The sequence below is a fragment of the Cavia porcellus genome, unplaced genomic scaffold (assembly GCF_034190915.1).
Source record: "Cavia porcellus strain 051 isolate PalLab524CR breed Dunkin Hartley unplaced genomic scaffold, mCavPor4.1 scaffold_18, whole genome shotgun sequence".
Lineage (NCBI taxonomy): Eukaryota > Metazoa > Chordata > Mammalia > Rodentia > Caviidae > Cavia > Cavia porcellus.
Window position 1 is genome coordinate 54,375,809 of NW_026947501.1, and position 25,460 is coordinate 54,401,268.

The 25,460-nt window shown below is 44.9% G+C and overlaps 1 protein-coding gene across 3 annotated transcripts in view; it reads right to left on the reverse strand.

Moving 5' to 3' along the window:
• Positions 1 to 895: 895 nt before the first annotated feature.
• The window catches only part of Mertk (MER proto-oncogene, tyrosine kinase), a 98,586-nt gene continuing 74,021 nt past the window's right edge, over positions 896 to 25,460 (reverse strand). For 2 of the 3 annotated variants that reach the window (XM_063229982.1, XM_063229979.1), the window contains exons 12-19: positions 23,763 to 23,858; positions 22,777 to 22,857; positions 21,104 to 21,196; positions 19,526 to 19,644; positions 13,390 to 13,499; positions 11,006 to 11,165; positions 10,187 to 10,323; positions 896 to 3,660 (exon numbers count right to left, since the gene is read on the reverse strand). In XM_063229982.1, coding sequence (XP_063086052.1) covers positions 3,147 to 3,660; positions 10,187 to 10,323; positions 11,006 to 11,165; positions 13,390 to 13,499; positions 19,526 to 19,644; positions 21,104 to 21,196; positions 22,777 to 22,857; positions 23,763 to 23,858 — 1,310 coding nt within the window. In that variant the 3' untranslated portion in view covers positions 896 to 3,146. The remainder of the gene's footprint in view (positions 3,661 to 10,186; positions 10,324 to 11,005; positions 11,166 to 13,389; positions 13,500 to 19,525; positions 19,645 to 21,103; positions 21,197 to 22,776; positions 22,858 to 23,762; positions 23,859 to 25,460) is intronic. The other variant, XM_063229980.1, reaches the window with a different exon arrangement.

Sequence of the window (25,460 nt, forward strand, 5' to 3'; positions counted from 1 at the left end):
GACTCCCAACCCTTGTGCCAGCTCCGTGTACACAATGGCAAGGCTTGTTTCTTCCAGTCTCCTGTGCTCTACTTTTTGCTCATAAGACCCACTTACAAAACAGGGATTATAAAAAATTGTGCTCTGCTTACCTTCAGAAGACCATCCAAGAATTTGCCAATGATTGGATGGGTCGGTGGAAAGTTAATTTTTTCCAAAGTTTCAAGCCTTTGAAAGTGACTAAGGGGGAAATCTGCAGGTTCAAAGTTCTTAGAGCTATAAACATGCAGAGTCATGGTGTTCGGCTTTGTTCTATCTCTATACGCCACTTCTTTCCTTTCTGGTTCTGTCTTACTGTATTTTGCTTTCTCAGACAGGATCTCACTACGTAGCCCCACGCTGGCCTTGCACTTGAGATCCTCCTGTCTCAGCTTCTGAAATGCTGGGATTCTAGGCATGTGCCACCACTTTAACCAATACCCTGGTGCTGTGTGCTGGATGAAGTGAATTCCCCTGGTATGTTTGTTGCTGTCTCAAGAAAAGGCAGAAACCACAGCTTGATTGGCTCTTAGACTTTCCTGTGGCAGAACTCACACAGAAAATATTGAGTCAATCGGACATGATGAGGACTTCTGATGAACTAGTCATTTTACATTTTTTCATGTAATTAAATTGAGAAACATAAAATACAAAGTGTAACAGTTTCCATATCTAATATTAAATGTACATGAAGGTTCCAAGTAACATTTTCCCATAATTTTATCTCTGCATATTTAGCTCATAAAGGATAACACTGTTTTTCTATATTGGGTGTTTTTTTTGTTGTTGCTTGGTCATCCTCAATTCTTGGTCAAGACTTAAATGCAAAGTTCTTCAAATTCATGACAGTCTCTATCAACAAGAAACTTTTCACAAGTAGGTGATGAAAAAGTTTTATTGATGTTTAGAACCGACGATTTAAACATTTTTGACAGCATAAATCATCTTTACAGGACCTGGTGAGCTTTGCTTTGTCTTTCACTGACAAAATGTAATGCTGGCATTTATTGGAACTGTGCTGACCCTTTCCAAACCCAGGAACAATTTCTCCCGGACTATTTCACAGTATCAGAAGAGGTGCCTGCCCTGGAGACTGGGCTCTGGACCAGACCAAGACCAGGGCAGTGTCTCTGAGCCCTATGTAGGCCTGGAACCCTGGGTGATCCCTGTGGTAACACTCGGTTCCAAGGATGCCAGTGACCCTCAACAGGTAACACTTCAACTCACTGCCATGGTCCTCTGTCCTACAGTAAGATGGTTCATCCAGCCTCTGTGTACCCATCTGCGGAGTGGGGATAAGAGTAGTACCTATCTGGGAGACTTGTTATGACTGGCACGTGGTAAATGGTACGTTTATTAAATAAAACGAGGAAGTCAAGCAGCTCTGCGCGAGACCCCTGCTAAGGGGTGGATGAGCGTCTTACAGAGAACAGCATGGGGGCTTGAGGAGGCCCTCAGTTGCTGGGGGTACCCCAAGGGATTGTGTGACCCTGACCTGTCCTCTCTGCTTCCTGGGAAGCAATGTGAGCACTTACTATGACAGGAGCTCACACTGATATGGTCACCTGCCAACCTCATCGGAGGCCCAGCCAGGGGCCACCTGATATGGATTGGAATCTCCAGATTTTGAGTCATGTAAACCTTTAACTTATCCGCCTTAGTAATTGGGCATAGTAAAGAGAAGCTAACTAGTGCAACCTCCAAACAGACGCTTAATGAAATGCTCTACCACTCTCTGACTCTACTGTAGGTCCAGATATGGGCCGTGATCCTGGCTCAGCCATGCCAAGAGCACGGCCACTCGTGGTACAGTGACCCACAGGTGAAATGGGACAGCTCATATAACACACTCGAGACATGACAAGTCCTTAACTAATGAAACAGGAGGGTAGGGTGTGAACTGCAGGGGCTGTGCCCTTCTCTGCCAAAGTCGTACTCTCTCTTATAGCTGACTATAAATCTTTCCAATCAGAATATATATATATATATATATATATATATATTTTTTTTTTTTTTTGAGACACGATTCCACTGTGCAGCTCAGGTTAGCCTTGAACTCACTTGAACTAGCCTTGAACTGGCCTGGAACTCACAGTGAATCCTCCTGCCTCAGCCTCCCAAGTACTGGGATTATAGGCATGCGCCACCATGCCTGGCTTCAGATTATATTTTTCAGTCCCTTGGTGTTGTTTACTTCTCAGCTACAGATCCTTGGGTGGTTTTTCCAATTCTCTAAAAAAGCAGCACCGAGAAGGGTCGGGGTGAGAACCAGCCATGCAGGGAGAGCTTGGCAAAGCCTTGGGTCCAGCGCCCAGGCTGCTGGACCACTGTTGTTCTGAGCTGGGAGAACGTTCGACACCCTCTCATTCATATTTTATTAGGAAGTCATCAGAAAGTTAGTCAAGTATAAAACTTTACACATTAAGTGAACCACTGCTATGAACCCACGATTCACTAAGGCACATCTTACCTCCTCACCAGGAATGAGGTAAAATGTGGCATTTCATTTTACAAATATCTTCATATTTAACAGCGATGAACAAGAACTTAAAAAAGAAAAAAACAACTTTGTACAACTGTTAGCACTGAGGAATAGCATAGTCCTGCAAGGTAAGTTAAATAGGTCACCTTTTATTAAAATACAATATCTCTGTCTCTTTCCACTATATACATATAGTTTTTTCTCCTTAAATAAATATATTATGTATTTTTATTTTTTAATGGCGCGGGGGAAGCACGGGCTCCACCACTGAGCTACACCCTCAGCTCTGTTATTTGTTTGTAATGAAGACTTACTTGACAACATTCAGCTGGTGCTCTGGGGCCATGGAATTTACTGAGCTTACAAAACAAATACTGTACTAGGAACATCAAGCAGCTGGGCTGGGGACACACACTTGTAATCCCAGGACTTTGGGAAATTGAGGAAGGAGGATCCAAAGTTTCAGTCCTGCCTGGGCAATTTAGCAAGACCCTTTCTCAAAAAGAAGGCGAGCTGGGGCTGGGAATGCAGCTTAGTACAAAGGCCCTGGGCTCAACTGAAGTTCAGATAGAAACACCAAGCAGAGCGGAACCCTCCTGAGGCAGAGGAACACACTTGGCCTTGGCACATTGTCCCTTGGCTTGGCTCACAACAGGATTTCTGACTCTTCCGGGGAGTCATCTGCAAACAAAATATCGTCGGGGGCTGAGTTCCCCGCGGGCAGCGTGCTGCAGCGGGACCAGGAGACCCCATTCCGCCCCAGTAGGTCCTCCGGGCAAACCCTGTTCTTTGCCCCGGGCACCGTAGGAGAGGGAGCAGCAGCCTGGTCATCCCAGTCCTCGCCGCCTGCATTCAGGATGTACCGCTCCTCCTGAGGTTGACTCTCATGGACCTCCGCCTTGACCACGCTGACCGTGGCACCGGGAGCGCAGGACGCAATGATGGAGTCGGGGTCGATGTTCATGTCCAGCTGAGCAAGCGCCAGGCCCTCTGCCAAGCCGTCGCAGCCCTCGGGCAGCGGGGTGTTCATGTAGATGACGGCCGCTTTGTCCTGGGAGTCAGGCAGGCTCTCCAAGAGCTTCTCCAGCTGCAGCCTCAGCACCGAGAAGGTGGGTCGGTCCAAGGGGTCCGCGCTCCAGCAGGAGAACATGATTTCGTACCTGGAAGCGAAGAAGAGGTGAGTGGTCTGCAGACTGGGCACCTGGCTCCCTAAGGACAGTTGGCGGTGCCAGCAGGCTGGCTGTCTGTCCTCATCCAAAGCTCTCAAGGGTTCCCATCACCGCCTCAGGGCCTCCCACCTCATGGTCTTCATGTAATCTTTAATTTAATTACAATGTAATTAGCTTTTTTGATGGAAATTATCTAGATTTTCTTTTTCTTGGCCCGATGTTTATCCAGCTTTTATAAATGGTCCTTGGGCATTTGTCAAGAAAGTGACTCTAGTTCCAAGGACAGCAGATGTATAAAGTAACTATGGCTTCCTAAACACATAAGCAGTATTTAAAACCCTTTCCTTTGGAGCTGGGTATGGTGGTGTACATCTGGAATCCCAGCATTCAAGAGGCTGAGGCAGGAGGATCACTGTGAGTTTGAGACCAGCCTGGACTATAAAGTGAGCTCAAGACCAGCCTGAGCTGCATAGCAAAACCCTGACTCAAAAAGACAGTAATAAAACTAAAAATAAAATAAAACAAAATAAAAAATTCCTTCCTTCCTCCCTTCCTTCTTTGCTTCCTTGTTTCCCAGTAGAAGTCCAACCCAGAGGAACTCTACCACTGACCTACATTCCAGGCCTTTTCATTTTATGTTCTTATTTTGAGACAGGGGCTAAGTTGCCCAGGTTTGGCTCAAATTTGCAACCTTCCTTCCTCAGTCTCACTAAGGGCTGGAATTATATGCATGAATCACCACGCCTAGTGGTCTTTTCATTTATACAGAGTTTGGCACCCTATGGCCCATGTTCTATTGACTGCTTTGCAAATCCCATTTTATTAGAACACAACTACCTCTATTTGTGTCTCGTGACTACTTTTGCTATAGTGGTTGTATGAGAGGCCCACAAAGCCAGAACTATATAATATTTGGCACTTTACAAAAAAAAGTCTGCTGATCTTTACTGGATATATCAAAGCAGGCTGTCATCACGGGAGCTGTTAGGTGGGGCACAGGTGACCTTAGGGATAAGAAGGCCAGGAGCTGGGGTGGCACATAGAGGGAAGGCATGTGGAATGGAGCATCCCCTTCCTATCAGCCCTGTCATTGTTACCTTGTGCATAATTAGTGCATTCTAGGATGCTGTGGCACGTGCCCTGGCCATGCAGGTAGCAGGGGGATCGGACTCCTACTGAACAAGTCTTACGCCCAAGTGCTTTTCATGATCCTTTCTGGCAAGTTCTATAGGGATGGCCTTCTCCTGAGTGGTTCCTTCATTTCTGATGTCTACTATAATTAAGAATTATAAAAAAGGAGCACAATCAAGCAGAGACATGATCATTAGGAATCACTAGCAGATCAAAGGAGTGAGTTATATTATCTTTTCATTTTGATCCTTTCCTGTTTTGAGAAATTGATATTTAATACCATTCAATTAAAAAAATGACCTGGATTTAAATGATTTAAATGATTTGATGTCTGCCATACATTACTGGTATTTAAGAGCAGAAATAAGCAATTTCCATATTTATATTTAAAAGTCCTTTGGCTAATTCTAAAGTGATGTAGCATGCTGCCCACACAGATGCCAACCTTGCACACTGATAATGTTGTCTTTTTGTCTACTTCTTCAGTCTTTCGCAACATTCACACACTCTTCCGGGAGGTGGGAACTCTCGAAGTACCACGCCCATGAAGGGACAGAACCTGAACTTGGGGCACCAAGCTAGAAGGGTGCACAATTGCCTGCATCACAATCCCAAGTGTCATTTAAGGTACAGGAGCTCTCTTTCATTTCCCTGTAGTACCCTCAGGAGATGGTAACTGGGGCTTGGCAAACAGTTTTTGTTTCTGCTTTTGAGGTTTTCATGGTGTAAATCAATTTTGCATGACTCCTTGTTTTCCACAGAGCCCTGATTGTCTGCAGTCTGAGATGAGCTTGGAGAAAGTTCCGTCCTTAGGGGCACGATGTCTTTTCCTTACTTCACCAAAGGGCTGCTCCTATTTAATTTACTTTAATTTGTTCTGTGTTTGATGAGAAAGTATTTAAATACCTTATGTATTTTTTCACCTGGAATAATAGTAATAGCACTTTGATACTCCTTTTCATCTTCTGTCCAATACTTTATAAAATATAAATGTGAAGACACAGTGAGCATGTGTACTGTTTAACTGACTGCACAAAAGAGTGATTCCATGGTGACCCAAGGTGATTAACGGGAGGTCCTGTGCCTGGATAGCTGATAGAAGGGCTGGGATATTCAGTGATTTAAATTTTAAGGATAGAAAAAAAAATAAGATTGGTGATTGCTGTTGTAAATGGTCAGTTCTGTTTTTCTGCTGAGGTTTTTTAAACGATGTAATCGTACAGGCTGCAGTGGGACGGGGAAGGGAGGGTTACTCAATGGGTAGAGTTTGAGTTGTGCAAGATAAAAAGAGTTCAGGAGATGGATGGTGGGAATCATTACGCAACAGCGTGAAGGCACTTGGTGGGACTGAGATACAGGCGAAGTGCTTAAGATGGGAAAACCGAGTGTTGCGTCCATCCTACCTCAATTTTAAAGAATGCTGTCAGATGATGGCAGGGCAGTGCGCAGCTGCAACTCTGCTCTGAGAAAGGACACCCGCTTTGTATGGGCTGTGTGCCATGCCAGGGTCTGATCCTAGCTGCCATCTGGCCAACTGTAACTCTCACCCCTTTCCTTTTCTGGGCCCCTGGTTTGTATCAGGTAGAAGGAAAGGGGTAGACAGGACTCTACCCACAGGGGCAGGAGGCTGTGAGCTGAGGTCCATAGAGGCAGTAGCCAAGGCAGGACCAGCCCTGTGCCTACCAATATTTCAGGCTCTCAATGCCCAGATGCAGGAAAGCTGAGGTGGGCACAGGATGTGTGTGGGAGGGTAGAGATGAGGGACAGTGCTGTGAGGCATGGCAAGGAGTCCTATGGAGGAGCCCCTAATTCTGATCTCCTAGGTGGACAACAGAGATGGGACATTATCAGTGAGTCCTGCTGTGTGTGGGGGCTGCTGTGCCTTAAACGTTGACCCTCCCAGCAGTGTCACTGGGAAAGAGATGCAGGTCCCTGCCCAGTAGGGCAGCTGAGGTTGGAAAGGAGAAAGACTGGGAAGGACCTACTGCCAGCCAGGGGCAGCGCCAGCCCACCCAACACCAGGTACCTGCTTCACCACTGACTGTGAGCCAGCATGCAAAATACTTCCCTGGACCTTGGCTCACTCAGCTAGCACACCTCGCTGTCACATGTTATCTCCCTTTTACATTCGAGGAACCGAACAGGGGGATGTTGTGTCCCAGGACAGGACTGCAACTACCTCCCAAAACAAGGGGAACCTGGGTCCAAAGCCCAGCTTCTTATCCCTTAGCCACATTGCCTAACACAGGTGAGAGCCTGACAATTTTGGGTTCACTCTAAAGACAACAGGGAACCACAGGTTGATTATGGCTAGAAGCATGCCATGGTCATATTGTAATGTTTTGTATTTGTTTGTGGTGCTGGGGGTGGAACCCAGGGTCTACTACTCAGCTAACCCCAGCCTTGGATTTTTAATGTGAGAGGGGCTGATGCAGTTACCACTCAAACAATGTATGAGGGGCCTAGGGGTGAGAAGAAGGGAGAGCAAAGGACCCACACACTCCACTTGCTTACCCGCTAATGCCAGATGCCATGGAGCCCTGGGCTTCACGGTGTGACAGTATCCACCATGTGAATAGAAGAGCAGGAGGGTCTGGAAGGGTATCTGCAGGCTGAAGGGGTCCAGTGGAGCAAAGACAGAATAAGGCACCTCTCAAGGACCAGGGAATGAGAGCCATTGCTGGGAACCATGGCAGCAAAGGTGATGGGGAGGATCCTGAGGGCTGCAGGGTGGACATGAGCTCAGGGGGACTGTCCCATGGAACTGGGTGGAGGTGCTGCAGAGGGGGGCACCTTGGGGAGTAAGGAGCAGTCTGGTCACTTGGAGATGGTGATACTGCAAGGAGGTGGCTCCTCCAGGGCAGGGTCAGACAGCAGGGTGCAGAGGGGCTCTGAGTGATAACGTTCTGTTTCTCAGAGTCGACTTGAAAAACCAAAGGGCAACAAAGCACAGCTATGTTTATGCAGCAATCCCAGCCGAGAGGCTCAAAACGTTCATTTCACTTATTAAAAGGAAATGCCCTGGGATTGGAAGCACAGAGCCCTCTCAGGGACAAGGCTGCTTGACAGCACCGAGAAGTGAGCTGAGATCAGGAAGGAGCTCTGCTCACCAGCGTGCTGGCCACAGGACTGTGGGGGAACTTAGCCTGTCTGCGTCTGCCTGGCTCCCCAGCCGCCCACGGGTGCTGACTCTGCCACCCTGCCACCTAACCATCTCAAAGAACACGGACTCAGCATCCCCTTGTCTGAGGCTGTGTGAAAACATCTAAAAACCACCAAGTGACATAGCTCAGACCTTGCCAGGACCAAGCTCATTGCTACAAATGTGAATTTCCTTTAGTGCACATGGAAAAGAAAGAGAGGAATTGCAACAGAATCCTTCCCAGGCAGTATGGTCTGATGCAAAGTCCTCCTCATTTTCAGAAGCAAACATGCTTCTGACTTTTAAAAAACTACCCCGAAGGCCGGCATGGTAGTGCGCACCTGTAATTCCAGCACTTGGAAGGCTAAGGCAGCAGGATTGCTGTGAGTTCAAGGCCAGCCTGAACTACATAGCAAAACCCTGCCTCAAAAAGACTAAGAATAAACAAATAAATCTATCCTAAAACCCTAGAGCTAATTTAATTAACACTTCAAGGTGTTTTTAAGGAATTTATAATGTTTATTTCTTTTTTTATTTTCTTTCTTTATTTTTTTTTATAAAGCCAGTCAAATTTAGCAGTGGTGGGGTGGTATACCAACTTTAGTGACACTAATGTTAATAAGTTCTGATAACCCACTGCCATCGGACCAGCCTATAATGTTTATTTCTGTGTAATATCAGACAGCCACCGAGAATGTTTAAATTTTTTAAAAAAATGACAGTAAAAGTCACACTGCCATGAATCCCTCTCAGAACACCACTCAGCTCCATTTCCAACACACTTATCCTATCCCTTTGGCCACTCTCTGAAGCAGTTCTGCGAGTCCTCTTCTGTTTGTGTCTTTCTATACTGTGATCAACCATCTGGCCAGTGCCACTGAGTGCCATCCAGTGGAAAGGCAGGCTCGCAGAATCATGACAGTGGGGTGTCCTTCGCTACCTTCTCCACCCACCCTGGCAAGTTCCCCAAAATCAGTCAACTTCTGACTCTGCCCCCAAGTAAAAGCGAACATTTTGAATCAATTCAGGACTTCGAGGGAGCTACGAGAGAGAAATTAAGGCCACTCAGGGAAGAGGATTTGAGGAGCTGCTTCAGAAAGTGGGGGGAGCAAAAGCCCAAGCAAGTTCATTACATTTTTTTTTTTTTGTCTTTTTCCTTTTTATCGGTACCGGGGATCGAACTCACGACTGCCTGCTTGCAAAGCAGGCGTTTATGCCGCTGAGCTAAACCCCCAGCCCAGCCCAAGCAAGTTCAAAGCAGACAGGAGTACTGCGAGAAGGATTAATGGCCATGTGTCTTTCACTATGTTACATTAAAAAGAACACCACAACCACTGTATTTTTTTTTAATTACACTGAGCATGGTGAGAATGCCCCTCTGCCAACCTGGGGCCCTTATAATACGGGGAGGAGTCTCACCATTCAGGAAGAGTCACATCGCCAGGCCACAGGCAACCTTACACCCGCTGTGATGGACAGGGTGGCAAGGTGCTCGGGAGAGATCAGTTTATAAGGGTGCTAATAACAGCTGGTATTACCCCACGAGGGTTTCTTCTGTGTGCCTCCTACAAGCTGAACATTCTGTACAATTCTTTATTTAACCTTTTTATAGCAACTCTCTGGAGAAAATACTGCTCACTACTTTTGTAGCTGGTAACATGAGGCACAGCAGGTTAAGTCAGCTGCCGTGGCCGCACGCATGGTTAGTGAGGAGGCAGGACCTGGCCTGTTCACCCCAAGGTGTGAGTCTCTTCTCCATCACATGTGGCCTTGAGGACAGAGCGGGCTCTGCTGGGACAGGATGTGCACCGTGACTGGAGCTGGGATGGCTTCTACCTGGCTAAGTACTATCTTATTTCTAAGTCTATTTTGTACCAACAGCATCACAATCTCCAGGCCCCCAGCAATTCTGCTGACCAGCCTGGTTCCAGAGTCACTGGCTCCTGTTTCCAGTTTCCTGAGGAAGGATATAAATGTGATTCGTGTGTCTGAAATGCTGTACATGATGAGTAGGTTAAGGGGACCCGAGGGAGGTAGGGAATCAGTCCAGTACCTCATGCATCCAGAAACTAAACTTATTTACTGGTAGGAAACTCTTCAGACATCTGCAGATGTCCCCCTCTGCACATGCCCACCTGGCTAATGGCCCCCAGGCCCCAGTGGCTGTGTGTTCCTCAGGTCTTTGCAAGTCAAGTGGCTACGTGTGCGGTATCCCCAGTGACACAGGGTACACTCCTCACTCACAGTTCATCCAGGCAGTCCTCGGGCTGCTTCAGCCTGTGGCCGTGGAGAAGGTAGTCATACATCTCATGGTTCTGGACTCCCGGATAGGGGGTCATTCCCCGTGTCGCTATTTCCCACATGGTCACGCCAAATGCCCACTGAGAACAACAACAACAAGTTAGGATGCGAGTCTCTCCACCAAGGCTGAATGGACCTTTTCATCGGGAAAGGTCACTTCCTTAATGTCCTGATGACCATGCACAAAGCTAGCAATTATGTCTGAGACCCACTGCTGTCCCAGCAGGGCAGCAACGTGGGGTTGGAGTGTCACAGTTCCCCATTTTGATGAAAGCTGTTCTGGGAAATTTCATAAAGGCAGGCACAGCCTCATCTCACATGGACATTGCTTAACCCTCGGCTTTGCTGTTGTGGTGTGTTTTCCTGGGCCAAGGGTATAATTACACAGCACCTCATAATATAGCATATAGTTTCAAAGAGGCACCGATCATTAACTCTCTGAATTTATGTGGATATGAAATATTTTAAGTAGTGGGCAGTAAGTTACTCCTTTTATAGAAAAAAAAAGAAAGAAAGAAAACGGAAAAGAAAAAATTAATGAAAGTCCTATGAAACACACAGATCTGAATGTCAGGACATTTCATCAGAATCTTCTGTTCGGTCTGAATTAAAGCAACTGGCAAGAAACCACGAGTTCTGCATGTGTTCCCGCTTCTCATCTTGCAAAAGGGTGGAATGCCTTGCAATACCACCTCCCCTCATTTCTTGCTGAGTGCCCCCACCTTGGCATCCAGGAACCCTAAATCAAAGCCATATACACACCACGTCGCTTTTACTTGTGTAGACTCGGTCTGCGAGACTCTCGATGGCAATCCACTTGACAGGCATCTTTGCAATGCGGCCTTGGCGGTAGTAATCGCCGCTGTAAATCTTCTTGGAGAGGCCGAAGTCGGCCACACAGACAGTCATGTCATCACGCAACCTGCAGAGAGCAAGTTCAGGTCCTTAGCAACCTCGGAAGCAAAGCACGTATCAAACGCAGCTGGAAACTACTGTCTTGCCTGGCTCTGGTCTGGGTGGGGACTGGCCCAGAAAGAGCAATCGTGCACAGCAGCTGGGGACATGCATCTAGGGCCCCAGGAGCACTCCTGGCTGGTGCCTGGAGGTGTCAAGGCCCTGCGGAGCAACCAAGTCCCCAGGCAGACCAGGGAGGAGGGAAATACATGCTGCAAAGGACAGTCAGGCCACTCGGTGAGGAGGTCAGGTGGGTGCTTGAGGAACTCATTGGAAAATTAAAGCAACATAAATGCATTTATAATCCAAGCTATTTTTTTTTCTTTTTTTACCGGTACTGGGGATCAAACTCACAACTGGGCGCTTACAAGGCAGGCGCATATGTCACTGAGCTAAATCCTCAGCTCAATCCAAGCTACTAAAACAGACCCTGGACAAGAAGGAGGAAAAGAAGAAGAGCGGGGAGAGGAAAGAGGGACAGGAGGAGAAGGAGGAAGAGGAGGAAGAGGAAAAGGAAGAGAAAGGAAGTGGCTAGTTTGTCCCTGTTTGCTCGACATGAACGTTTTTTGTTTCTCTGAGACTGCGCTGAAGTCTTGAGCCTCCTGCCTTTTTGTCTCCCAAGAGCTGAGGTGACAGGCATGTGTCACCACACCCAGCTTCTGCCTGATAATGACTTTAAAACTAAAAGTCCCATGTCCTGGGAAATCTCTCAGTCTAGGGCAAACTGGAGAGCTGCTCAACCTACCTGGTTGGGAAAGATAGAAAGGAAATGTTAAAAGAAAAAAAGGTTTTCATGATTCTCTCCTCCATAGCAGAAAAGTATTTAAATGCAGTAATAATCCCTTTGGGATTTTAAAAAATGAGGTGATGGGCTGGGGATTTAGCTCAGTGGCATTAGCACTTGTCTGGCAGGCACAAGGTCATGAGTTTGATCCTGGTGCCAAAAAATTTAAATTAAATTAAATTTTAAAATGAGGGGAAAGAAAAAGGACATGGAGGAAAGTTGAGAGGAGCAGGTGGCAGGTGCCACATCTCTGACCAGGAGAAAGAAACAAGAATATAATGTTAAGGGAAATAAGGCGGACACACAAGCTTAAATGTCACATGCTTTCTCTTAGCTGAGAAACTTGAAATATATAAACATATAAATAAAAGAAAAGAGAAGATACAGAAATAGGAAATAGGGGGAAGTTCAAATGATTCCCCAAATTCTCTATTCTGTCATTTCAACCATATTTCAATAGATATGCTAATTTGTTTAATCTATTCTGCTAGTTTTTCTTAACTCATTGAAAAGAAAGTTTTAGCCAAGTGTGGTGGCACATGTCTGTAATCCCAACATTTGGGAGGCTGAGGTAGGAGGATCATTGAGAGTCTGAGATCAGCCTGAGCTACAAAGTGAGCTCGAGGCCAGCCTGAACTACATAGCGAGATCCTGTCTCAAAAAGACCAAAAAAGGAAAGAAAGTTTTGTGCTACTTTAAAAAAAAAATGACAATATATTCAAGGCCCATTCCCTCTTGCAACATTTAAGCTTAAAAGGGAGAAATAGTTACTGCCTTTGAATGTTGACAGGGATAATGGCTCTGTTGGAGCAGACAGAAGAAATGGGGAGAATTAAAAGTCCCAAGTTCTCATACAATGAGCCCTCACCTGGTGGGCTCATAAAGCTTTCCTGACCGCACTCATCAGATGAAAGTTCTTTACATGGAAGTAGCAGGATGAAGTAGGAACGAAATCTTTACAACTTTTACCAGTGTCCCTAAGGTTATGCAGGTCATTATTTATTATTGCCATGATGTCACTTGACATAACCCTGGATGCAAAGCCAGCTGAGGGTCACAAAGATCACATCTGGTATATGTAGTTGAGTGAGAGGTGAAAATAAAAACATAACCACAGGAAAAAGCTTTAGAGACCAACCAGACTCTTGGAAGCAGTAACAGTGAAGACCTACAAACAAAACCCTCACAAGGGTTAGGGCCACAGAAATCCCATTCTAAGCAAGCAGTCCTGTCCCCTCCCAAACTAGCTTCTCTCCATTTTAGGCATTGTAGGCGAGTGTTCTACACACTGAGCTACACCTCCAGTCTGCCTCCCTATTTCAACAGCACTAGGCTGTCCCCACCCCAGTCTCACAAAGAACGAACACCATGAAGCCCCAACACTGTCCACGATGGCCCCCGATCTTACATGCAGTTCCGAGCAGCTAAGTCCCGATGCAGAAAACTCCTGTTGCTGAGATACTCCATTCCCAGTGCAATGTCCACCATGAACCTCAACAGCGTCTGCAGGGGAATATGCTAGGCGTGGAGGAAACAAGAAAAAAGACTCACTGGAAGGAAAGCAACTCTTAAAACTTTTCAGAAAATAGCACATTTTCTTCTCCTGTCTTTGTAAGCATTTACAGTGATTGACATTTTGTTCCTTTTCATAAATTACGAGGCCGGGGGCTGGGGATTTAGCTCAGCGGCATAAGCGCCTGCCTTGTAAGCAGGCAGTCATGAGTTCGATCCCTGGTACCGATAAAAATGAAAAAGACAAAAAAAAAAAAAAAAAAAAGTAAAAAAAAAAAAAAATTACGAGGCCAAAGATGACCCACAGTAGCCTTGTGAGTAGCATATGGTGCCCGTGCCAGGCAGAAGAGAAGACGAGGGTCTGGGTCCAGTAAGGGCAGGCTGTGTGTGATGGAGAGCTACAGAGTTCGGGAGGCAGGGCTGTTTCGATTATTTACTCATATCTGCTATCATTTTTTTCCAAATCCCCCGTCTCCTGCCTCCCAGTGCTGGGTATCGAACCCAGAGCCTCACACACACAGCCTATGTGCTACCCCTTTATTTGAAATGGTTTGAAAGATGTTTGTCATGGTTTATGTTGGTGGCCCCAAGGCCTCATGCATTTGCGTTATGCATTTGTGATTGGTTCATTGTCTAGCGCTTGGATTGATGATGTCAGTGCTACACCCACATAGGGGTGGAGCCAGCATACAATGTAATGCAGGGAGAAGGTGTGTGTGTGTGTGTGTGTGTGTGTGTGTGTGTGTGTGTGTGTGTCTCTCTCTCTTGCTGGTTTCTGCTTGCTGTTTGCAGCTGCCATGAACTGCAGCCCCACCATGCCACCCTGCCTTGGAGCCAACTGAGTATGGACTGAAACCTCCAAAAACTGTAAGAAATAAACCTTTCCCTTCCCAACTTTGGGCATCAGGTATTTTGTCCCAGTGATGAGTAAAAAATAACTAAGACAATGCTTTTCTTCTTCCAGTTGCAATCAAGCTATTCTTCACCCTTTATCATGGGACCAAAATGCAAAAAAGTCAGCAGTATCCATTTCATTTCACTAGAGACATCCTATAAGTTTCAATAGTCTAGCATTTTCTCTATGTTGCAAAAATCAAAGTAGAAAATCTGCCTCTGTTATCATTATAGGGATAACCAATGAAAACCTTCATGTAATAGTGAAATATTTTAATGTAGTGATGGCTTCCTGCAAGTTCCCGGCTACCATGAATGGATCCACAGCATCTCTCTAAGGCATTGGAAAAATACCCTGTGTCTTTGTGAATTAGGAGACTTAATTTTGTTATGATGGTGATACTCCCCACATGGAGTTGTAGAGTCAATGTACGTCCTATCAGAATAGCAACTGTTTCTCTGTAGAATTTACTAAGTTGATTCTGAAACTCATGTGAAAATATAAGGAAGCCAAAATAAGCTTGGATAGGAACAAGCTTCAGGACTCACACTGATTTCAAACTTGCTACAAAAAAAGTAATTCAGACAGTGTGGGAAGGAGGTAAGGACAGACATACAGATTAACAGAACTGACTTGAAAATCCATGAATAAACCATATAGAGCTTTCAATAACGTTTCAAGACCACTGACAACAGAGAAGAATGTTCTTTTCAGGAATGGTTCTGAGACAAGTAAAGAATTACATGCAAAGGGTGAAGCTCCACTTCTGCCTCAAACCATACACAAAAATCAACTAAAATGATAGAAAGACGGATCAAAGACTTAAAAGTAAAAGAAAGGCCTAGATTTCAGAACCCCTAGAAGAAAAGATAAGGGTGAGTCTTTTGTACTTTTGGATTGGTGATGATTTCCCAGATATAACACCAAAAGTACGAGCATCCCCACCAAAAAAAGATAAACTAGGCTTCATAAAAATTAAAAGCATTTGTGCTCCTAAGGACACCATTAAAAGAGTGAAAAGACAACTCACACAATGGGAGGAAATACTTGCAAAGCATAGATCTGATTAGGATATAAAACTGGATCTAGGACACAGTCAAAACTTGCAAACTCAATAATAAATACACAATTAGTCTCATTAAAAATAGGCAACAAATCAGAATAAACACTCTTCTAAAGAATGAATACAAGTAGCCAAGAAGCACTTGAAAAGATGCTTGAAATGATTGGTCATGAGAGCAATGGAAATCAAAGTCACCCTGAAAAAGTGATTCATACTTACTGGAATGGGTAGAAGAAAAAAGTCAGATAATCAGAAGTGTTGGTGAGGATGTGGAGAAACTGGGACTCTCCTACATTGCCCGTGAGGAAGTAACATAATGTAGCTCTTTTGGGAAACAATCTGGCAGTTTTTCACCAAGTTAAACATTATTACCATCTGTGCCAGTAACTGTACAGCTAGACCTATACCTAAGAGAATTTAGAGCATGTGTCAGTGTAAACACATTTACAAAAATAATTAGAGAATATTCCTACAAACTGCATGAAAAGTAGCATACCCACACATGGAATATTCCTGAGCTGTAAAAAGGAATGAATTACAGATTTGTGTTACAGTATCACTGACCTTTGAGAACATTAGGCTCAGCGAAAGAAGCCATTTACAAAATAGAATGAATGTATATGGTTCCATTTAAAGTAAATGTCCAAAACAGACAAATACAGAGAAACGTAAAGTAGGTCAATGGTTGCTTAGGGCTCTGGGGAAGAGGAGGGTTGGGAGGGGGTGAATAAAGAGTGTGGGTTTGGTTCTTTCATTCATTCTTTCTTTTTTCTTTTTGGTAAGATGATGAGAGTATCCTAAAATTGCCTGTGGTGATGGTTACACAACTCTGTGGCTATACTAAAAACTACTGACTTGAGCATTTTAAATCTATAAATTACATAATGCTTGAATTATATCACAATAAAGCTGTTTTTAAACAAACAAAAAAAGTGCTGTCCCAGAAAAACATGCTGTTCCTCTTCAAGGAAAGGTAGAGGAAAATGGAGGAAGATGTGGGGAGGAGTGCAAAAGCTTCTCTCCCGGTCTCTGGAAGCTGTGTGTAAGGCTGCGATGGCTGGAGATGTGGCTGCCATCTGTAACCTTGAGGACGGCTGGTCACAAATGAAAAGCCACAAGATGGGACCTGACACCTGGACCTGATATCAGGACCTGATACCTGATAATGCTGAGGACAGAACTGTTGTGTAGGGCAACTCTGGAGCAGTGTTACCACTGGGCTTGGTCACGGGGGATCCTGTATCTCCTTCGAAAAGGCCATTCTAACTGGCTTTGTTTTTCCATATTGGAGAAGTCACATTTCCTGCTGCAGACCTCAAAGGCACATCCTGCCCTGCTTTATCACTCACCTTCCGTCCCTCTACCACTTCGCTTTCCTCATCACACAAGATGCCCTATTTCCTAAACCACCGAGCATGCTCAGATCGCTCATTCTGTTCTTGGCTATGTATTTCTCATCTTTTTCCATTTGGTTCTCACCGCTTGGCTGAGGACAAACATGACGGCAGTGTGCAATATTAAAAAAAAAACAAAAAGCCCCACTCCGAATTCATCTCCTCCCCGAAGCTCTAAGCAGGCTGTTGGGTGCCCAGGTCACTGCAGCTGCCACCCTTGTATTGCCAGCTTCCAGGACAATGGGTCACCTGGTCCTGTGCCTTCATTTCCGCACACTTCCAAGGGTGCTGTTCACCCAGCGGGCAGGGTGGCACTTGGGGCCCTGTGGGAGTGGCCTGCTTACATGCCCTGGGACCTAGGCTACAGCTACTCCGGTAGGAACAAAAGGCCTTTATTCCCGGGAAATTGACCAAACCGACAGCAAGGATTTGAATAAAAGCATGATTTTCCAGTTCATCTATGCACTCTGTGTCTTCCTCTTTATCTACAGCTACAAAGTATCAAAATACAAAAATACATCCTTTTTCACATTTATAACTGAAGATAGCCTTGTATTTTTTTCAAATGGAAACTATTCATTAGTTAGTAAAAGGCTGTGGAATTGGCTTCCTTCACTTGTTATTTTGTTCAAAAGAATATAAGATCACAGCAGAATCTTTGGCAGCCACAGACAAGCTGATTCTAAAATTTATCCGGGAGGGTATTGAAAGTAGGACAGCTAAAACAATCCTGAAAAAGCACAATCGAGTGGGAGGAAGTACACACTGCTGCAATTTTAAGACTTACAAAGCAGCAAAGCCTTGGGAGCGAAGGATGGGCAGGCAGTTTCATGGAACAGAAAGGAGAACTCAGAAACAGATTCACATGTTTTCAGCCAGCGAGATTCAGACTAAGGCATGCAAGCAATTCAGTGGAGTAAGGACATGCAGTCTTTTCACAAGTCATGATTGTGATTATCCATGCAAAAATCCAACCCCCAGGGGCTGGGGATTTAGCTCAGCGGCATAAGCACCTGTCTTGCAAGCAGGCGGTCGTGAGTTCGATCCCCGGTACCGATAAAAATGAAAAAGACAAAAAAAAAAAAAAAAAAATCCAATCCCCGACAAAACCAAACAGAAAAGCCGCCTAGCACCCCGAATTAAATCTCACACCGTCATAGAAAATGCAACTCAAAACAGGTCCTAGATGCCAGCGTACTATGGAAAAACCCCTACGCTTTTCAGAAGAAAACAGGAGAGAAAAACCTTAAAAAACAAAAAACTAGGCTTAGACAAAGAGTTCTCAGACACGACAGCAAAATGCATGATTTGCGAAAGGAAAAATGTAAGCAGGTGTTTTTAGTTGCACTCACCAGAGTCCTGCTATGGATGGCAGCTAGGGCGGACAGAGGAGATTGTGTTAGAGAAGCCCAGGATAGACTGAAGGGCCAGCCACTCCCCAGGCCTGTGCTCTTCTACACGGTGATGCAGGAGCTGCCTCAATCCTCATCAGGGTGACTAGTGCCACAGGCCAGCCCCACCGTGTTCTCACAGTGTCCGGGTCAGAGCCCTCCTGCCCACAAGTGCCGCTGCTTCTCGCACATGGAGAAGGCAAGCGAAGAAAAGAAAGGGGGCAGATGCTCGGAGAGGCAGGACACAGCTCACAGCTCCTGCTCAGTCCACAAGAAACAGGGCAGGAGGATGTGGTTTTCATTCCGGACCGGTAGGCCCCAGTGCAAGGTCTCCATCAACTATGGGCCGAAGCTGTAATTCATGAAGTCAAACCTGAAAACTGGTATAAGGAGTCTTCTCTCTTAAACTTCCTATGTGACCTGTCACTGCCGCTACAGTGACATTCCGCGCTGGTAGACTGCCCCATCCTTATGGCTGGGAAGCCTAAATAGCCAGGATAATGTTCCCGACGCTGTAAAAACGTCAGGTATGCAGTCCTCTTGACTCACTGTATTTAACTACAACTGACTTTACAACTGATTAACTGTCAAGAGCCACTCTTATTCCAGTATTTTGGGAGGCTGAGGCAGGAGGATCACAAGCTCAAACAGAACTTGGGCAGTTTAGTCACTTAGTGAGAAATGGTCTCAAAACAAATAAATAAAGGGCTGGGGATGTAGCTCAGTGCAAAGGCCCTGGGTTCAATTCCCAGCACCACAACACAAAAACAAAAATCAGGAAAGTGTACATTCATTAAAAAAAAATTAGGCACATCTCTAAGGATGAAACCTAAAACATGGAGAAGAGCTCTGTAAATTCTTTTTACCGAGAAAAGTCATCTGGCCTTGAACTCATGATACTCCTGACTCAGTCTCCCAAGTAGTGGGCTGAGGACCTGTGTTACCACGTTGGGCTGGGACAGCTCAAGGCCTTTCCAATACCAGCGAGATCTGGGAGCTTAGGGCTATGAGGGGTGTGAGGTACAGACTGGGAGCCGGCCTCCGGGTCCCAGAGTCATTGAGGCCTTGAGTACAAGCCGGCACAGCCGGCTTCCACCTGCCAGAAGACAGAGAGAGAAACACCCACGAGCAGGCCTGCTGTGAGGGCAGACACCACAGTCCAAGCCCCAGGCGCACAGGGGTGCTGAACAAAGCCCTCTCCTTTTCCCCTGCATCTTGCAAGTCAGATCCGGGGCTGCCCCATGGAAGGAAGCCCGGAACCCTCCAGGGGCCGTGCCAGGGCCCGTTACCTTTGGTCCCGTCTCCAGCCGGGAGTACAGTAAGTAGGTGTGCAGGTCCCCGTATTTCATGAAGGGTAAAATCACCATGGGCTTCGGGATGCCCTGAGAGCTCATTTCGATACACACGCCTGGAATTAAAAGCAGAACCAGTCACAAAGGGCCCTTGTTACCGGGCCCAAAGAAGCCCTGGAGGCCCAGTGGCCGAATTGAAACAGGAGCTGCCAAGCAAACAGCCCAGCGGTTTTCTAGAAGATCACACACACACACACACACACACACACACACGCTGTGCTACGTGTTTATTTGCCTTTTACTTCTTTCAGATTAGGGCACATAAGCTCTCAAAAACATCAACCCGTAGTAAATTAGATACAGCCGCCTAGATCCCCAGGAGTTTTTGTTGGACTGAATGTGATTGAGGGTAGTGACCGTATTAGAATTCAAGGGCAAACCAGCTGCATGTGATAGTTAAATACTGAAGTATGAAGAAATCCACTGCAACCACTTAGATGCTTAAAACTATTTAAAAGAATTGGGGGGGTGCTGGGGTGCAGCTCAGTGGCACAGCGTGTATTCGTTGGTTGGGTTCAATCCTCAGCTGTGCCCCTCCTTTGTGAGGGTCTGTCAGTGAAATCCACTTCCCCAAATTTCAGCCATTATATAATGAGAAGCTACAATGCCCTTTTACCATGCAGTTCCAGAACCAGTGGAGCCCATCACCTGATGCTCGGCTCACAAAGCGCTTGCACTATTCCAAGCAATGACAAAGTACAATTGTTCTCAGAGTCTGCTAAAACCAAGAGCCGCAAGTGAAGAGGGGCTGTTTCTTTGACATAATATCTAAACATTTGTTTTCACATCTTCCTACACTGTGGATCTCAAAGGAATGTGAAATATTCCCCCAAAGAATTTTATTATGCATCAAGCCACAGGGCAGAAGCAAAAAGTCAGCAGAAAGTTTTCATTCTTGGTATGTGACTCGGGGGTAGGACACTTGCTGAACGGATATGTGGCCCTGGGTCAACCCCCAGCACTGTCAAATTAAAACAACAACAATAATAATAATAATAATAATAAACTTACATAGCACCCATTGATAACCTCATCTCTTTATCTAACATGAGTTACAAAGCCAAATGACATCAAACCCCACTCAAAATACTCAGTGGTCAATGTACCACCATACATCAGTATTTTGAAACATGTCCATAAATTAGTTCTCAAAGATGACTTACTGAATTTGTTAACTTTTATTTATAGCTTTACCTCACTGCTATCTAATTTATGCATAAACTTAGAGTGACAAAGATTGTCATGTAACCAGTTTGTGCATCTTTGCCTTTGTGGGGCTCTTGTACCTACGGTCTCGAGCTCTGTGGACACTCTACCCACCCCTGAGCCCGAATGCTAATCCATGTGGGCCTCAGTAAGTGGAAGCATATGGGTAAATGTTTTGGGTAAGAAATCCACACATTTTAGGGGTTGTGCAATGTGTAAACTTATCATGAACTGAAGTCCTTTTCCTCTAGCGCATAGTACAGTTAGCCAAGCCTCCCTGGCCCCTCGTCTTGCATTTCCCCAAGGTACCTAGAAGTCGGATGACGTTAGGGTGGCTGAAGTCTTTCATGCACGCTGCCTCACTGAGAAACTCTTCGATCTCCCGCTGTGAGAAGTTGTTCACTAAAAAAGAACAGATGAAATACATTAGGTGCAGATAATTTGCTCAGCTAAGGGGTGGGGCGGGTAGTAGCAATTTCGTTCTCTAAAACTAAAATCCAGAAAAGGCACAGCTATACAGACAGAAAAGAAACCAGTGGTTGTCAGGGGTCATTGGGGTTGTGGGGAGTGAGGAATCCACAGGCAAAGCACAGGGGACCTGTAGAGCCATGAAGCTTCCTGTAAGATACTAGAGTGGCGGACATAGGTCTTCTATGCACTTGTTGAAATTTATAACCCTATACAACACCAAAGGTGAACTCAAGTGTAAGCTAAGGGCTTCAGTGTGACCTGCATTCATCAATTGTAAAATATACACTATGCTATTGGAAAATATTAACGAAAGGGGAAATGGGTTGTGGGAGAAAGGCAATGTATGTAAATGTTGCAGTTTCTCCCAATTTTTATGTAAACCTAAAGATGCTTTAAAAATTAAAGCCTATCTATAAAGAAAAAAAAAATCCTACGCAGTAAGTCAGTTCTGACTGATCTGTTGCGTTTATTTTACCTTAAAAAAGGTAAGTCTCAACTCTCCCTTTTGGTCTCTATTTCCTGTAAATCTGCTTGTTTAGTCACCCCTCCTTTTTTTTTTAGGTATCAGGAATTGAACTCAGGACCTTGCACTTGCCAGGCAGGCACTGTGTTGCTGAGGCTCTGGTCTTGCCCCTTCTGAGTTAGGTGCACTTTGATATCAAGTTTTCCAAATGAAATTAACTTAAGAAGGTTGTTTAAAATTCAGTATTATGCTCATTATGAAATAAAATCAATCACCAGAGGATAAAGAATTGCGTTTATAGGATACAGTAATCAAATCAGACAGAAGGTAAAATAGAGGTGGCTAGGAATTGGGAAGAGGGGAGGGGAGTCAGTGTTGAAGGGGCATAGTTTTAGGGTCACAAGATGAGACGTTCTGGGGATAGCTTAGAGATGGTGACGGTCACACCACAGTGTAAAGTACTTTGTGCCACTGACCTGAACACCTAACAGTGGTTTCACCTTTTACCTGCTGTGTACTTTACCACCTTTAGAAGCAAACGGGTAAGTTGCAAAGGCAGACTGTGCTAGGGAAGTGAACAGGGTGACATAGAGGACTGAAATCATGCAGGAGCGTAGCTAGCACAACATCTGTGCCATTCTGTGGACTTCATGTATATGTGAGTCTTTTTTCTATTAAAGAAAACTTAGGACAAACATTTTCAGATGAAGAAGTGGCCTGATCACAGTAGAGATCAGCCAGCCCAACTCCTGGGGTCAGACGCTGCATCGGACATCTATCCCTGCCTCAGAAGCTCGTGCCTTATGCTGGAGTCATCAGCTCGAGTGAGGGTTGATGCAGACATTGATGATGGTGGTGGCGTTAGTGACAGAGGCAGACAGAGAATGATAGAGATGCTGAGGGTGACTAGTGCTTGGTGTGTGAGGAATACGCAGTGCTTGCATGCAGAGCAGCAGCTGAGACCCACACGCCATCCTGGCTTCATGGAGCACTCAGTGCTGGAACACCCGCCCGCCACAGCAGCCCGGCTTCCCCATGGACCACTCACACTTCATGGTCTTCACCGCCACCTTCTGAGAGGTCCCGTCTTGCTGTTTCAGATTTCCTTCCATCACAGACCCGAACTCTCCTGGGAAGCGAAGCAGTGCCCATGTGGCCACCGTGCCATCTTCTGTGCGGCAGGAATGCCACAGTAGCGGGGCTGATTTCATGCAGCCCTGGAGCAACGTGCCAACCTGCCCCGGCCTCCCATGTTCAGAAACCCCTGCACCCACTGCACGCTCGTCTCTTGCTTGTCCTGGTCTTGGGTGGCTCAGCCTTGGCCTAGCTCGTCAATTTGTAGAGCATTTAATTGACCCAAGAGTCTTACAGGAGAACGTGGGGAGTGGTATTGAGGTTCACAAAGCACAGACTCTAATAGCATCACCATTCGCCCAAAGAACTATTTAACAAATGAAATATGTATTTCATCTTTGTATCTATGTGTGAACATCAAGACAGCCACAATAGCACGACCAACGACACTCACAAACAAGGACTTCCAAAACTGCCTCAGAAAGTGGCAGCAAAGGAGGAAAAGTGCTTGAAAGGGACAGGGAGTATTTTGAAGAGGATTAGGGCAATGAGTCTTTTACTGTAACAAAAGTTTGAAAATTCTAATCATTCACCATACACTTTGATCATACCTCGCATTTAAATAAGAAGGTGCCAGGGATAATCAGCTTAAGAACTACAAGAATACATTTAAAGAGCATAAGACGCCAATCAATAAATTGTACACTTTTCAACGAAGGGAAAGAATGAACATTTTTCCCAATCTCCTGTGTGTTCTAGGCACCATGGGGACTGTTTTTACCAGCCAATCTGAGTTTCAAGAATCACTAATCTACTGTAAATTAGTAGGTAGAACTATTTGTATTATAACTCAAAGTCATCAAAATGGTATTTTATTTAATCAGAACACATATTTCAAACATTCTTCTCAATTGCTCCTTCTTAGCCCACATTTTAAGAGAATTACTGTAAACTGCTTACCTTCCCCCAGAATTTTTCCAAGCATTAGAAGATTCCTGTCAATCACGACATCTTCTAGTTTATTTTGCAGTTCCTCACTAACTCCCAAGCTGTGTACTATGAAAGTAACAAGATACATATCAGGATTGTCAGTGTGCTGTCTTTTAAGTTCTGCATAATGTTAAAAAAATTTGTGTCCATTCTTTTTTATATGCCAGGATTAAAACATCACACTTCATTCCAGTGTGTTTAAAGTAAGTAAAATGAGTTTTCCAGGGCAAAATTAATTTTGAACAACTATAAAAAAAATCAGAACCCTATTTCTCTTCCCATTGCGCAGTAGCAGCGGCCAGCAGACTCATGCAGAGGGGTTCCACTCCTGACATAAAGGGGTAAAGAAAGTAAGTCAGTAGGTAGCTGCTAGTGGATTATTTACTATTTATAACCAAAACTTTGGTATATAAAAGAGCTGTCAGGACACTTGCCCTGCCCAAAGGAGGCACATGACCCACAGAAAAGCCAGAGAACAAGCTGTTGTCCTACCTATGGTACAGGGCACCTCACTAAGGACACAGGAAGTGGGAAATGGAACACTTTGAGGAACTGGAGAATAAGATTGTCTACAATAAGAAATGTAATATAATAAAGTACACAGCACATATGTAGCAATGACTAGAATTGTTGTCAACGGGAAGAATTAACCAGAACAGGGGAAAATGATTTTGTAGTAATTTGGCAAATGATTCAGTCTGAGCCAAGTTAATATATGAGTTAAGGTCTTTGAAAGAAAAAAATGTATGAATAATTCGAAAGGACACTAGCTCCTAGAAAAAAGTATCCAAATGGTCCTTTATAAAGGAAGAAATTATCTAAATAAAGAACTTTTAAAAATGCAAGAACAGAGACATCTAAACATCAAAACATACAGATTAGAAAATTTAAAAAAATAGAAAAGAGCTTCTGCATCAAGTGAGTTTTGATTTCACGGCAGCCTGTGTTCCATCACTGTTCAGTCCTTTTTGTTTTGTTTTGGCAAACATCCGGAAGCACGAATTTGATAGCGTTTATATACATTTTCCGCACTGCTCCTGGAGTTACCGAGAACGCTGTTTTCTGTTTACCCTCCTTTGACCAGAATGCCTCACTCTCTGATTCAGCAAAGTTCAAACCATAATTGCTACAGAGCATGTTAGCAATTGTCCTCCGAGTTGTAGGACAGGAAAACAGGAAATGAGACTTGAGGTTCTGTCTATTGCTTTGCTATTTCCTTTAAATCCCAGACCTTTACCCTGTCTCCGATTGCCTAGAAGGTTCCTCTTTATCTTTGAATTTAACGCATTGTGAATTCTGAAATCTGGTTTCTTAACTCCAGATTGCCAGTAACTAACCCAGCCAACAGAGATGGATGTGACAACATCTGTTTACTTGCTAGTTTCTGACATTTTTTACATCAAAGGGAATTTTTATATTAATGGGGACTGAACTCGGGGCTTTTTACTTTGAGACAAGGTCCCACTAAATGGCTAACTTGCCCAGGCTGAGCTCAAACCTGTGATTCTCCTGTTTCATTTTCCCAAAGTGCTGAGATTACAGGCACACACCACCACACCCGGAAAAAGGATCCACTCAAACTCCTTCCATTTTGTTAGAAACCTCTCTGCTGTTCAGACTTTTTTGGCTCTCCATTGTTTCAACTTTGGCCAAAAAATGGAAAACAAA